At 43.0% G+C, this 14,146-nt stretch overlaps 1 protein-coding gene across 1 annotated transcript; it reads left to right on the top strand.

Annotated features, from left to right (window-relative positions):
* Positions 1 to 11,113: 11,113 nt before the first annotated feature.
* ficd (FIC domain protein adenylyltransferase) lies at positions 11,114 to 14,061 on the top strand. Its single transcript, XM_080499453.1, has 3 exons — positions 11,114 to 11,238; positions 11,993 to 12,331; positions 12,595 to 14,061. Exons 2-3 carry the CDS (start codon positions 12,037 to 12,039, stop codon positions 13,674 to 13,676), a joined length of 1,377 nt encoding a protein of 458 aa, XP_080355579.1. The 5' UTR covers positions 11,114 to 11,238; positions 11,993 to 12,036; the 3' UTR covers positions 13,677 to 14,061.
* The last annotated feature ends 85 nt before the right edge of the window (positions 14,062 to 14,146 follow it).

Genomic DNA, 14,146 nt, shown 5'->3' on the forward strand with positions numbered 1-14,146 from the left:
AATATTGCAGCACCTGGGTAAATGAGGAAATATTAAATTGCATACATCATGCTTACATGACCCACTTAAATGTATTTCAGCTGAATCATTTGCACAGACCTGCAAGTGCCCCACAGATTAGATGTCCTAATGTAGAGTGAGGTTATAAATAATCATATATAGGCGTACAAGAAAAATGCCTTGCAAACTTTTTGAGGAAACATATATCCACATAGGACTTTGATTTCTCCCCCCCAAAAAATATTTACCTTTGGACTCAAAACACAGAAAGACTATTTTGAAAGTTCAATCGGGTCATTTAGATATGGGAGGCTTGTGGAGTCATTTGAGGAGTGCGAAAAGACCTTAAGATAACCTTCTGTGTGTTGTTGGTTTGCTAAGTGAAATAGGCGAGCGAAGGGTCAGTGGAGAGCAGAGTGAGTCATTCTGGCTGTAAACTCTCATCCATCCTTGATCCAGTCTGCATTATGCTACAGACACATGCTATAGAGCTTTTCCTCCCTGGTGTTTCACCTGACCGCATCACATGTTCAAAGGGATGGCACAGCGAATATAGAGAGGCTGTCCTTCCACAGAGGTCAACACTTTCCTACCGTGATGGAGAATTCTTGAGAAATTGAAGCTGTGCTGAACTGACTTGACTATAGAAGGGAAAAACTAAAAAGAACATAAACATTGCTCGATGACAGTAAATTAAATCCTACGTGTTTATTTTATTATTTATTTGATTGAGTATGTTCCTGGTTGTGTGTGAAGCGTGTTGTTTGCGTGACCTCATGGTCGGTGTTGGGTGGAACTGATGTTCACAAACATGTTTCTGATTCGAAAGGACAAACAAGAATCCATCCATCTGCATCTCCGTTCCTTCGTGGTCATGGTCGTGAGGCACTGGAGCTGATTTCAGGTAACTCTGGGTGAAAGGCAGGCCGCACACAAAGAAGGATGTGTATGGACTGGCTGCAGATGGTTGGTCACAACATGAAAAGCTTCTTTTGAGAGCGAGAGTTGATGGACTGAAGTGATTCCTGTCAAAACCACAAAGTGGACATCTCAGGTCAGCCAAGTCGGATGGAGTCTATATGGAGGAGTGGTCAGTTTTTCTTCATCTATAATCACAATTCAGTTGCAGATATCTGCAACCCTCATTAAATATGTAATAATTCTCACACACATATTTGGACTCTAACAGGAAACCAGATCATCCACAAAAAAAAAAAAAAATGTGTAATTCAACAACCCAGTGACTAACTTCGGCTTTAAATAATTTGGAGAAGTGAAAGTTGAAATGTTGTACCCACTGACATCATGGGATTGAATCATTTTTTTCCATGTCCCTGTGGTCATTTGATCATTACACAAATCCAGCCCACCCATCCACCACCAGCATATACAGAAGACACAATGAAGTATGCAGACCAAGTCAAACCTGGTTCATAGATTTTAGATGTTCAATTATTCACCCTGAAATTTTGCCACCACATCTGAAATGATAATAACACACAGTCCTTCTCGGGAATAAAATTTATTAGAATTTTTTTTTATAAGCTTTAGAACGTTGTGCCAAATTGTGTACCACTTTTCTGTAATTTCTTGGTGTCCTCTGTCGTGCAGTGTCAGGTTCAACGCCGTTTGACAGTGTACCATTTAAATTGTATTTGGAAGTAACTTGAGCACTATTCCGACCAAACTGTCTTCTGCTTGAAACCCATTATATAGATGAGAGTGGAGCACTGATGCACCGGTGAGCAGCATAAATCTGCTTACCTGAGATCCAGTGCCACAATGCAGATTAAAGTGGGACACATTTTTGAATCACAGTATCAGAAATAGACAGTAATCATGTGTTGAAATGATCTGAGGAGGAGACCAAGGCATTAACCTCAGGAAGTGATTTTGTAACTTCATAAGTCTCGGTTTTCTCAGTTATTATTAGAAGCACAGGGTTTTAGCAGCTTTTAGTGAGGCGGTATCAGTGAAGGTGATATCATGTTTCGTCTGGAATTAATTACATTTTGCAAATTTGGTGCTTTAATACTGGGTGCCTGTATCTCATTTAAAGCTGATGTTTTTGAAGTGTGGGGCGCAGGGCTTACATGGGGAGAGAGAGAGAGAGAGTCAAAGATGGGGAAGAGCAACAAGCCAGTTGAGGTGGTCATTGTAGGTTTGACGCAAGACCCACTGGAGACATTATATGTCTTTAGTTGGTCTGGTAGCAACTCAGAGTCCCCCCAGATTAGCTGGAGGATGCTGCATAAAGAGTTGGGCTTATGCTCTCTATACTGTCACCTTTACTTCATGGATGGATGGATGGATGGATGGAAAGAGGTCCTTCTGAGGAATAACAACTACATAGCGGCTCAAGCAAATGTTACGGCGTTTCCAATAATAATAATCTGAATCAAGGAATATCTCCAAATGGAGAGAAGTTTATTCAGCTTGCAGCTGCTTTGAAAGAAACAGTGCAAATAAAGTAATGAAGCTCTGGCGCCACTTTTTCTGCCATGTTGAACATGCAAATGTGAAGCTGGAGGGAAATAATGGAAATTAAGGTGCCTTTGGCTATTTGTTTTTCTTTTTTATTGTGGAGTCAGTTTCCAGATGGGATCCTTGTAAAACTACCATATGGGCCCATGAGGATTTGTCAGATGTTGCTGGAGCTGGATGCCTTTGTAGAATAAATGCCACCAACCAGCAGCCAACACTGATCATCCTGTCTTATGGAAATCATGGGCTGTATTCTCACTCTTCTTTTTGTTATTCTTATTAGACATATAATCACTTGAGAAATGTTGTGATGTTCGATTCAGCTGTTTGTTGACCAATTGAAAATCTTAACGGCTGTGATCGTACACATCAGTCTCACATGGGTTAAATCTGCCATTGCCAATATGCCTGAAAGTAGAAGCTGGGAAAAGGTCTAGTGTCACCACAGTTATTTTAATGAAATCAATACAAATATTTTATGAATGTATGAAAGCCATGTTCAGATCTGGATGATGAATGGAATTGTCATGCAGGAGATATATAGATTTAAATGTTTAAGATGTTTAGAAAACTAGACTTCAGTCCAAAGAAAACCAAATATTACAGAATCAATAATGTGTTAATTACAATTAATACAAAAACAAGAAGTACAGCACTCCTCTCCACTGTTCAAAAATGCTGAATTAGCAGCCTACACACAGTCTGTCATCACACTCCGTGGCCTTTTAAGCACATGCTAATCATTAAACACTTGAATTCCCTTTTTTCAGAGTTGTTGGATAATTCCTTTTAAAAATTCAAATGCATGGATGTTGATTGAAAACATACAACATACAACTAGTATTTTTCATGAAAAGAACTGCCATCATTCTCCTAATGGAGGGTGCAAATTTGGCCCTCTGATGAGCAGTTTATCAGCCCTTCACAAAGACAAACACATAAGAAGAACATACAAACTTCACAAGGACCTGTATGGCCAGACTGGAGCCATAGAGATGTTCTCACTGTGAGGTGAGAGAGAAAACAAGTACACAACTTGTTATACATGTACACTCCTCGTGTTAATCAAATCTCATAAATAAGTTAAAAAGCACATCGTTTACTTGTATTTAATTGTGTTCAATCATATTCTACGGTGCTATAATTGTACTTTGTAGACAACTGCACAAAGAACCCAAAGTCACTCGCCAGTCACTTCTTTCTGGGTGAATCAAATCAAATCAAATCCAACTTTAATTATATAGCACTTTCCATACATTTAAGTAGCACAAAGTGCTTTATAGTCTTTAGCCCCCCCCCCCCCCCCCCCCCCCCCCCACACACACACACACACATACACACATGCCACCAACCCCCACTCCCCATATAAAAATATAAAAACAGATCTAACAATGGCAGGAGAAAATAATGAGTTGCTCACAGTTCCTGACTCATTGCTGCGTGTATCTGACAGAGCTGCTGGCTTGCACGCCCACTCCTCTGAGCTGTACCGGCCAGTGTGGAAGTGAGATAATAAGTGAGCAAGAAATGCCCAAGGGAGGTCCTTAATGGCTGTTCCTCAATGGAGAGCCAATTATTTCCAACTCCTGTCTCTCCTGCAGATCTTTTACTCACCTGTTGGCCATGCTGAAGTCTAAAACTGGTGGCCTGCTGGTAGGACCTGATATGTCGGTACATGACTCTGACCGTGAGGGAGAGTGCTTGTAATGAGCGAGTGTATGCCACTGACAAACAAGTACAATTCATCGGACCTCCAACTCCGAAGATCAGATGTTAAAACAGGTTTTACATCAAATGAAATCCCTGCCTAAAACACACAAAAATCCTTTTCATTCAGTGTCTTTGTCACAATGAGAAAAGGGCAGACAGACAGAGGCCTGAACTGAATTAATACTATCACTATCTCCCAGCTTGAGCATTGCAAGCATGAAAGAAAATTTAATTAAATTAAAAAAAAATAATAATAATAATAATAATAACTCCATGCAGCTCAGTGTTCTAAGTACAATCAATCAGTTCAACAGATTACTCAGAGTAACTTGATTTATGTACTACTTCTATTTACTGACTACAATGTAATATGCAAGTTTAGACCGTTAACAATATTCTTCTGCAGCTTTTACATAGTATTCTCGGGGGCATCATATCCTATGAGGGCAGCGTTATAGGCCACTCACTTAAAATACATTTGAAAGGAAATTCAATGGTCAAATTGAACCAGACAAATGTTAAGGTAAGTAATTATGTATTAATAAAGTAACTAATCCTGTGCATCTTACATGAGAAGGTTAAAGTGTGTTTCTAAAAAAAGATATGCCCCTGCCGTGTTTCTGTAAGCTGCACAAACAACCGGGCATGGTGCCAGAACAGGGACCCAAGAGTACCACTTAGGTGACATGGTAACATCACTAAAGAGTTTATGGAAAAAAACAGACAAGCAGAGTTCGGCAAAGGGAAGTAAATCCAATAAGTCAAAGGTACAGAGAAGGGGGAAATCCAAGGGCATGGTCAGGAAACCAGCCAGGTCAGTAAACAATATGCAAGCAAAAACGAGGCCAGAGCGCTTCAAACTTACAATAGAGAGGAAACTGGTACATAAATACGACGGACCAAGCATTTCTACACCTGAGAGAGGGGAGACTGGAGACTCACAGACATCAATATTCAAGGATTAAGGAAGCTGCATGAAGCACAAAAGAAGACAAGAGGGCTGGGTCCTACGATCACTTCAAACAAGGAGTAGAGATAGAGAGCAATCACAGCCCAGAAGATAGCCTTCAACGTGCTAAAGCCAGCATTTTGACTGATAGTGTCTTAAGTTTGAATATTGTGAATGGATTTTTTTAAACAGTGGACATTGTAGAAGAACAAACTGGCAGTATTTGAATGGAAGCCGTAAGTCATGTACTGTATGCTGGTTGTTTTTTGGACAAGCTTCTGAACATGCGAAGGGAAACTAATCTGTTCCCTTTGTCCTGTGCTCATCTCTTGAGTGAAAAATAATGAGTTATTAAAATAAGATAATAAAAAGAAAGCCCATTCAAACCGTTCAGTCTCACAGCACTTTGTCATCCTGCCAAAAAGAGTGTGGATCTTCTACTTTGGAGCAAATCCTCTGGGTGGGATGCATATTTTGGATGCTGACAGTTAAGGGCAGTCTTCGCTTGGAGTGCACCCCTCTCCAGCCCTGTCAAACATTTTGAGACCCCCTTCATCTAATGCCGCTGAACCATCCATACTTGGGGAGAGAAAACCCCCCCCCCAAAAAAACGAGTGCGACCATCGCTCTCTTACTGACTGTCTAACGAGATCCTCTATCTCTGACACCCAGCTCTGTCACCCAGAACAAAGCCTGGCCTCAGACAGAGCGGGAGGCAGACTGACAGCTCCACAGAAGCAGGACGGAGAAGTGTGAGCCAGCGGGGGGGGGGGGGGGGGCAGTGGAGGGGACTGTGCCAGAGGGATTTATTTCCTGCCCTGACAGGTCGGTTTTTTTCCAGGTGGGCAGATGGATTTTCTACCTCTTGAAGCACAGTTCCAGCAAGCAGTGAAGAGACAGGGTGTTATTTTAATAGTGTGTGACAGGTCATCTCTGGAGTGTGCTTCAAGTTAACATGTCAGCTGGCGTGAAAGTCAGAAAGTCATGCTGATGTACAAAGCAAAAGCAAACAACCCCTCGTGCAGAATCTGCAAGGTATACAGTAAACAACAATTTGTTTTCCCACCGACGTTAATAATAATGCTCATAAATGTAGACTTTGTATTATTGCTTGATTGTTTCCATCTGCATGTCGTCAAGTCCAAACTCCTCAATGTTAATTTATTTGTTTGTTTATCTGTTTACTCTTCCTGTTTTGTCCTGTAGTTCAGTTCTGCTTCCCCCCTGTTCAGTCATAGTTTTAACTCCCAGTGTTCAGTTCCTTTCTTGGGCTTAAGTACATCTCAGATTTACTTGTAGAATATGAAACATCCAGACCCCCGAGGTTCTCAGGAAGAGGTTTAGTCAGTGTTCCCAGAGTCAGAAACAGACAGAGTGAAGTGGCTTTTGCTTCCTACACTCCTCACCTGTGGAGGACTGCTGACACACTGACTTGTTTTGGATGAGGCCTTAAAACAATATTACTTGTTCAGGCTTTCCAATAAACAATGGTTTTTACTTATTCTATTACCTCTATCTCAATAAAGCTTTAACTGTATTCTCCTTTTTATGCTTTTCTTAATCGCCTTGTTTTAATGTACTTCATAATCTTAATCACTTAAGGTTTTTAATCACCTTATTTTAATATGTTTATTTTATTTCCTTGTAAAGCTCTGTGGGTTGCCTTGTGTCTGAATGGTGCTATATGAATGAATTTGTCTTGCCTTGCCTTGCCTAAGACTGTGCAGCCCCTGCCTATTCTCTGACTATGGCCTTTTTAGATTTTGCTCCATCATTTTGAGAAAACTACTGCTTTTTGTTTTCAAAATTGCTTTTAACTTCTGAATTTGCATCTATGCGTGCACTCCAGATCCATTCCCCACCTTCTCCAACAGAAGCCTCAGATTTTATGTCAGGTTGGATCTTTTTTTGTGTGAAGTTTTCATGTTGTAACTGTGCCTCTCAGGGTTCTCTCATGATACTAGTCCTTCCAGTTGAGCGAGGAACATCATCTAACTTTAGGCCACAGGTGGCTGGAGCGGATCCCAGGTGGCGATGGGCAAGGGCAGGTAAGGCCCCAGACAGGTCACCAATCCATCACAGAAAAAAAACACAAAAAGATGGACAATTTTTGGATTAGTAATGTTGGAGAAAACCAGAGCACCCAAACAAAACCCAGGTAATCACATGCAAGAGCTGTACAGACAGAAGCCAGGACTTGAATCATTGATATTCTTACTGTGAGGTGTTTAGTGCCTAGAAACTAATTTCAGTCCTGAAGTGTCATTTTAACCATGTCTTTTTAAACATAGCCAGGCTGGTTTTCTGTAAAAAAATATCAACATCACCATGACAACACCGTGGGTTTTTTTTGGTTTTTTTTGAAAAAGCTCATCTGGAGTTACACGAACGATTAGACATCAGTTTTTATAAAGGTATATTCTTCAACACGTGAAGTCTTTTGCCCTGACAGTGTCAGGTCTGACAGTTCGATCCAAACATCAGTGTGACTCCAAAGCAACAATAGCAGTGGGACATGTGGGACTATTGAAACAAAGCACACGGACCGGTGGGCTGGTGGAAATGAAACTGTATTGGCAGATATTCTGTCGAACTCGACTGCACTTGTGGTTACTTTGCTGGAGGCACTTCAGTGAACAGATGGGTAATTGACTTCATACATCCACTGTAATTTAGCTTGGAACAAGTCACCCTATTCAAAAGCCATTGCAAAAACGGACAATTGATGTGAATTCAAGAAAAAAGGTCAAGCACAATGTTTAAAGATACAGGGTTCATTCATTCATTCATTCATTCATTCATTCCCAATTGAGAAGTCACTCCATTAATCAGAGCAGCACAAAACTCGTTGTTACACCCTCCAGAGATGGGTACGTCAGATGTTCATAAGTGAGAGCTTTGTGACTGAAAACACCGGCATATGCAGGTACAGGAAGAACAGAAACAGACAAGAAAGCATCATTTTGAGTGAATTTGTGTGAAAGAGCTGCAGTGATCAATGTGAATCAATTCAGTGCACAATGAATTTTGATGAAAAAAAAGCCTCTTTAAGGGGTACAGGCCTGATAATTTCAGCAATAATTTTACTTTACTTTGCTGTGAATGCAGTATCTCCTATGATTTATGGGAAATTGCTGACCTGTGATGTGATATCCTGCCATGAATTATGTATCAGCAAGCCGCTTGCCGTGGCCACAGAGAGTTTCTTGTAGCTGCTCCACACCATTGTTTGCAGCTGGACAGGAATGTGTTCAGCTCTTTTGCTGACAGCGATTGTTGGGCTGTGCTCTGATTTTCACTGCAGTCGTGGCTGTGCTTTAACTATGATTCTCACTGTGTCACACGAGTGAAACTGCCTACCAGGTCGCATGTGTGCAGATTCTTTGTGTGACCCTTCAAGGGCTCTGTAGCTACAGGCCTGCTTTCATGCATTATGGAGCAAAAGCTGCTTGCAAATCGAAGAGCAGCAATAAAACATCTCAATGAAGTAACAAAATTATACAGCACTGAGCAGGATTCCAGCCTCGAGCCCACGGGCAGAGGCTGTCTCTGCAGTCATCACTGTTAATCATTGGCAGCATGCTGATTAAATATTTCTCCATGCTTTTCTCTCCTGTGTCCCCTTGTTTTCCTCTCGGAGAAGGTAAGCTCAACATAAATATATTCTTGGCGGCGTCCGTTCTCCCCACCTCATGTTTTCTTTGAGATGTGTACATGAATAACAGGAGTAAAGAAAAAAAGGCAGCTCAAGCACTCTCAAACAGGCGGCTTCATTGTCCTCCAAGGTGAAATTGCTGTGGGTCCACGCATAAAACACTCTATGTGTTGGTAAATGATGATGGCGTGCAGCTCCAGTGCTCACTCTGCAACAAGACCAAATCTAAACCTTAAATTTTGTAGGCAAATATAGTTCCTTCAGTAACACCCACAAAATTATATAACATGGCTGCGTTCATTCATAGCTTTCCATAAAATGTCTGCAGGAACATGGTTTTGCTGAGTTACAGGTTGTGTGTGAATATCTGCTATTTAGAGCTCATAGCCTGCCATCATGCCCATCTGCCGAAGATATGTGTGATAAGGTTGGCTTTGGCATGCAGCCAGGAATGAAACTGTATCACCTCATGGTCTTATAAATCTGGTGGTAATTTCTGCAAGGGCAATGTTACAATAAACCTATGCTGAAAATGTATACCTATATAAAATCTAGAATAGGATCATAAATGTGGAGGACAAACAAACAACAGATATACATTGTTTTGGAGGAGATGGATAAAGAGAATCATTTCTGCCCTGCACAAGCACAAGTGTCCTTTTAATTCAGTTCGATGGTGTTCACGTAAATCTTGCTCATACTGATTTTGAGGCCAAGAATGTTGCTGCAGTCTTCTGAGGTTATGTTGCACTGAGTGGGATGTTTGCCTAACGCTGCAATACTGCCCTCTTCTGTCTATTGAAGGAGTAGCGTTGAAAATAATTTACAGCCTCGACTTCAATTATGTATCGGGAAAAACACCATGGGTCAAGTCAGTGGCGGACCTGGATGGTTTTCCACCCTGAACGGACATTTGACGCTGGGTTACATAATAAAGTTTTTATGTAAGGGACAAAGTTGCAAAATATGTGGGGAACTATTCTTTTCTTTTTCTGATCACCATAAATGTAGAGAAATATTGTTGTTGTTTTTAAGCTCATATACTTAACTACACTCAATAATCTGATTACTTACAACAAAAACAACCCTCCATCAGCAAGCCAAGAAAGATTCAATATTTTTGGGACTTTTCTTGGACTTTTTGAGTCAACCTTCCTGCCACGACGAGTTCTTCGTCCATCTCTTTTCCTTCAGCCTGGACGGCAAAACACCACAACCTACAGGTCCGATAAGTTGATTCAGTTTTTAGGATTTGAAGACAGATTTGAATAATTGCCTGGAAATGCAACTTACAACTTGTCTACACCATAGCAGGTGTAGACAAAACGTTGATCAGTATTACCGTAATTGCCGGTGAAGCCGTCGACTGTTAGCTTCGGTCCTTCATGTTTGACGCCCCCGCGGGTCGAAGCGTTGCAGAGAAACGACAGAAAAGTGTGAATATAGTGGTGAAATCAGATCTTATAAAAACTAGACGCGGCCGCCATCTTGGTCCGGTCGCCGCTCCGCTCAGTCGAATGTGTTTAATGTCAGAGACGTTAATCAACACCAGTTGGTTTAAATAAGTTGAAATATAATATAAATGCATTATAAACCCATATGTATATACAAAACAATAGGCAAGTTATCAATCAGAACAAACGCAAGGTTTTTTATTATTATTATATTCAACATATATATAATATTCGGTCAGGAGAAATCACACGTCACAGCGGTGTTGCGGTGTTGTGGAGATGATCAAACTTGCCACATACGGAAAACCATGCCAAAAGACTGAATAACTTGCCTTTCCAGATTAAATGTCTATTCTTGGTGTTGGAATTGGTGAAATGAAATTTACAAGTAAATGCAATTTACTATCTCAAAAATAAACAAGGAACTTTTTTTTTTTTAAGGAAAATGCTGGGGGCATTAACAAAATCACCCTCAGCAATGAAATAATCATTGTTTCAAAATCGAAATCAAAGCTTAAGAGGAACAATAAACTCAGTCAATGCCTATAAAAGAAAAGCACGTCTGAACATCCTCTATCTGAGAAGTTGAACTCAGGAATCTACGAGGCTCTTCAATATTCCACAGACCAATCAGAGTAGAGAATGTTGATAAGTCGAACCAGAAGAAGTGGATGATGTGTAATGTGTATTGTGCATTTTTCTCCCAAAACTATGCTCAGGCATAGCCAATCAGAATGCTGGACAACTGTAAACACAGGTCGCACACATGTGATGCTGGCGAGCTTCAGTCGCACACAATGACGTCATTAATAGTCTCCCCCAGTCACAAACGAGCTTTTTTCGGCTTCAGGCTGCCAAGATGGCTACCGGGTGAGATATCTGTGACTGAGCTCCTGCACTATGGACGTATAGAAGCAAATCCGTGAGAAGTCGGGACAGAAAAAGAATGCAGCGACGCAAGACCGCCACGCCTGGAGCCCCGCGAGGTATCGATCTGATAACATCGTACCACAGTCATGTTTCGCACCGCCATGGATGTGGCGGGGGCCACGTCAGACGAACGGTATCCGCCGATACCTGTTACCAATAGAATTTATTTGTTTTGACCAAACTTTACTGCGAGCAGAGGCTTTACAAACAAGACAGGGAGTAAAAGCATCAAGCATACAGATGCTATCATCACAGACCGAGAAGACACACAATTCTTCTTTTTAAAGGACTTTAATAATAGCGGAAACATTTTTGTCACCATTATGTCATTTAAAATAAAATGAGGGATGTTATCGATTTTCAAGGGATAGACAATTGTGAATTTCTTTCCAAAATAAATTGATAAAGGGACATTTAAAAAATAATTCCACATCAAACCGGAATCTTTTGTGTAGAAAATCAACAGGATGACTGTTATAATCTTAAAGTGAGTTTTCCTCAAATTTAGGAGCAATAGGAAGTGAAAGATAAAAAAAAAATTTTTTTCCCTTAAATATGCCTATATTAGTCCATACAGAGTGTGGATCTGAGTACTTATTTATACATTCTGTAAAGGCATTGAAATTAATATCACAAGTGTCAAAAGTGTTTATATGTTTAGCGTCTTGTTAGTGTGTGAAAGCTGTAACAGAAGCAGCTACATGTCATTCATTTACTTGAAGACATCTGAGAGATGAAGCTGTGGCGCTAATCTGCTTCAGTGTGATCAACGTTAGTGACTGAGTTTCCGCGGTCGTCTTTTACCTGCAGAACGCTTTGCGGACTGAGTGGATGGGTTCACGTCCCACCCGAGGATGGAGGATCTCACCCGGATCGTCATGCCTGGTCTGACGGTGTGGCGCTATACCAGCGGCCGTGTCCTCGGAGGATGGGGCCCGTTGCTGTGCGTCGTCCTGGGCTCTCTGGTGGCCCTCCTGATGCCCATGGCCCGGGTGGAGGAGCGCTGCTGCGCCTCCCTGAAGGGCATCGCCCAGCTCCGCTGCCAGCTGCTGGGGAGCTCCCCACCGCCTCCAGCTGTGCAGTCCACCAGCCTCACCGTCCCTTTCACTGCACTGGACGTGCTGCCTCATAAGTCCAAGCCCAGCAAAGGTACGAATAAGACTGGGTGTCTTCACATATTCAGGGAGAACTAAAACAACCAGCTAGTTTTTAGAGCAACTTTCATGGAGGTTAGATCATTTGAGTGTGGGACATCCACAGAGACGAAGTAGGATAAAATGCAGAATATCGGCCCAGCCAATAATCGGTCTATTCCTCATTTTAGCCATTGAAAGTATTTAGTGAGCCATAACTGGAAACAACAGATGAAATCTGGTCACACCTCTATTGTTGACATCTTGTTTGGGTTGCAGAGATGGTGCTGGAGGCCAAAGCAGCGCTGCAGCAGGCTCTGGAGATGAAAAAAGTGGGTAAGCGGGAGAAGGCTCACAAGCTGCTGGTGCATGCGCTCAGCATGAACCCGGACTTTGTGGACGCCCTGACGGAGCTGGGGACCATCCTGGAGGAGGAGAAGGACGTCGTGCAGGCAGACCACCTCTACACCAAAGCCCTGGCCATCTCGCCCTGTAACGAGAGAGCGCTGGTCAGCCGCGACCGCACCCTTCCCTTGGTGGAGGAGATCGACCAGCGCTACTTCAGTCTCATTGACAGTAAAGTCCAGCGGCTCATGTCCATTCCCAAAAGCAACTCTGCACTCCGCCGAGTGATGGAGGAAACGTACTACCACCACATCTACCACACGGTGGCCATCGAAGGCAGCACGCTCACGCTCTCCGAGATCCGCCACATCATCGAGACGCGCTACGCCGTCCCGGGAAAGAGCCTCCAGGAGCAGAACGAGGCCATCGGGGTGGACGCCGCCATGAAGTACATCAACACGACGCTCCTGTCCCGATCTGGCGCCATCACCGTCGGCGACATCTTGGAGATTCACCGGCGCGTGCTCGGCTACGTGGACCCCGTGGAGGGGGGCAGGCTCCGCACCAACCAGGTGTTTGTGGGCCACCACATCCCGCCCCACCCCCAGGACCTGCAGAGGCACATGCAGGAGCTGGCGCAGTGGCTCAACTCCGACGAGGCCCTGCAGCTGCACCCGGTGGAGTACGCCGCCCTCGCCCACTACAAGCTGGTGTACGTGCACCCGTTTGTGGACGGCAACGGGCGCACGTCGCGGCTGCTCATGAACTTAGTGCTCATGCAGGCGCGATACCCGCCCATCACCATTCGGAAAGAGCAGAGGGCCGAGTACTACGCGACGCTGGACACGGCCAACGAGGGAGACGTTCGGCCGTTTATTCGCTTCATAGCCAGATGTACAGAAATAACTTTAGACACGCTCTTGATTTCCACCACCGAGTACGCCGTGGGGCTGCCAGAAGCCGGCCAGGACCAGGCGTGTCCCGACTGCAAACAGACGATACCAGCCCACACCTGAGAGGAGGAAAGAACGCAAACGTCTGCAGGGATCACGGCTCTCAAAGCTCTTCACAGCCTGTTTGATATCAAAATGTGTAGAATTACGTTGGATTATCAAACCTCTGCATGCCTTTAAGCGGTGTGGTTTCTTACCTGTTGTCGTCCAACTGCTGCAGGACGCTGAAGGGAAATCATGTTGAGAGTTGAGGGTTCATACAAACCGTTTTTATGTGAATTAACGGAGATAAATTTGCATCGGAATTCTGGAGCAAACCAGACTTTGATTTCAGATGAATCAATGTTTTCCACTGCAGACGTGTCGTGTGACAATTAGATCTTGGGATGAAGATGTCTTCTACACTGGAAAGCACTTTTGACATGATTATTTATGAGAAAATAAAAGAGTTTTGTGCACATTCGCGGACTCCACACTCGCTGTTTTAGAATGGATGAAGCTCAGACTGACGCACTGAGGAGGATTTACATGAC

The sequence above is a fragment of the Blennius ocellaris genome (genome assembly GCF_963422515.1).
Source record: "Blennius ocellaris genome assembly, chromosome: 7".
Lineage (NCBI taxonomy): Eukaryota > Metazoa > Chordata > Actinopteri > Blenniiformes > Blenniidae > Blennius > Blennius ocellaris.

Bases quoted from the DNA above. Each gene is read 5' to 3' on its own strand.
- ficd (XM_080499453.1), top strand. From the start codon at position 12,037: ATGGAGGATCTCACCCGGATCGTCATGCCTGGTCTGACGGTGTGGCGC. The intron at 12,332-12,594 runs GTACGAATAAGA...TTTGGGTTGCAG, and splicing joins TAAGTCCAAGCCCAGCAAAG to AGATGGTGCTGGAGGCCAAA.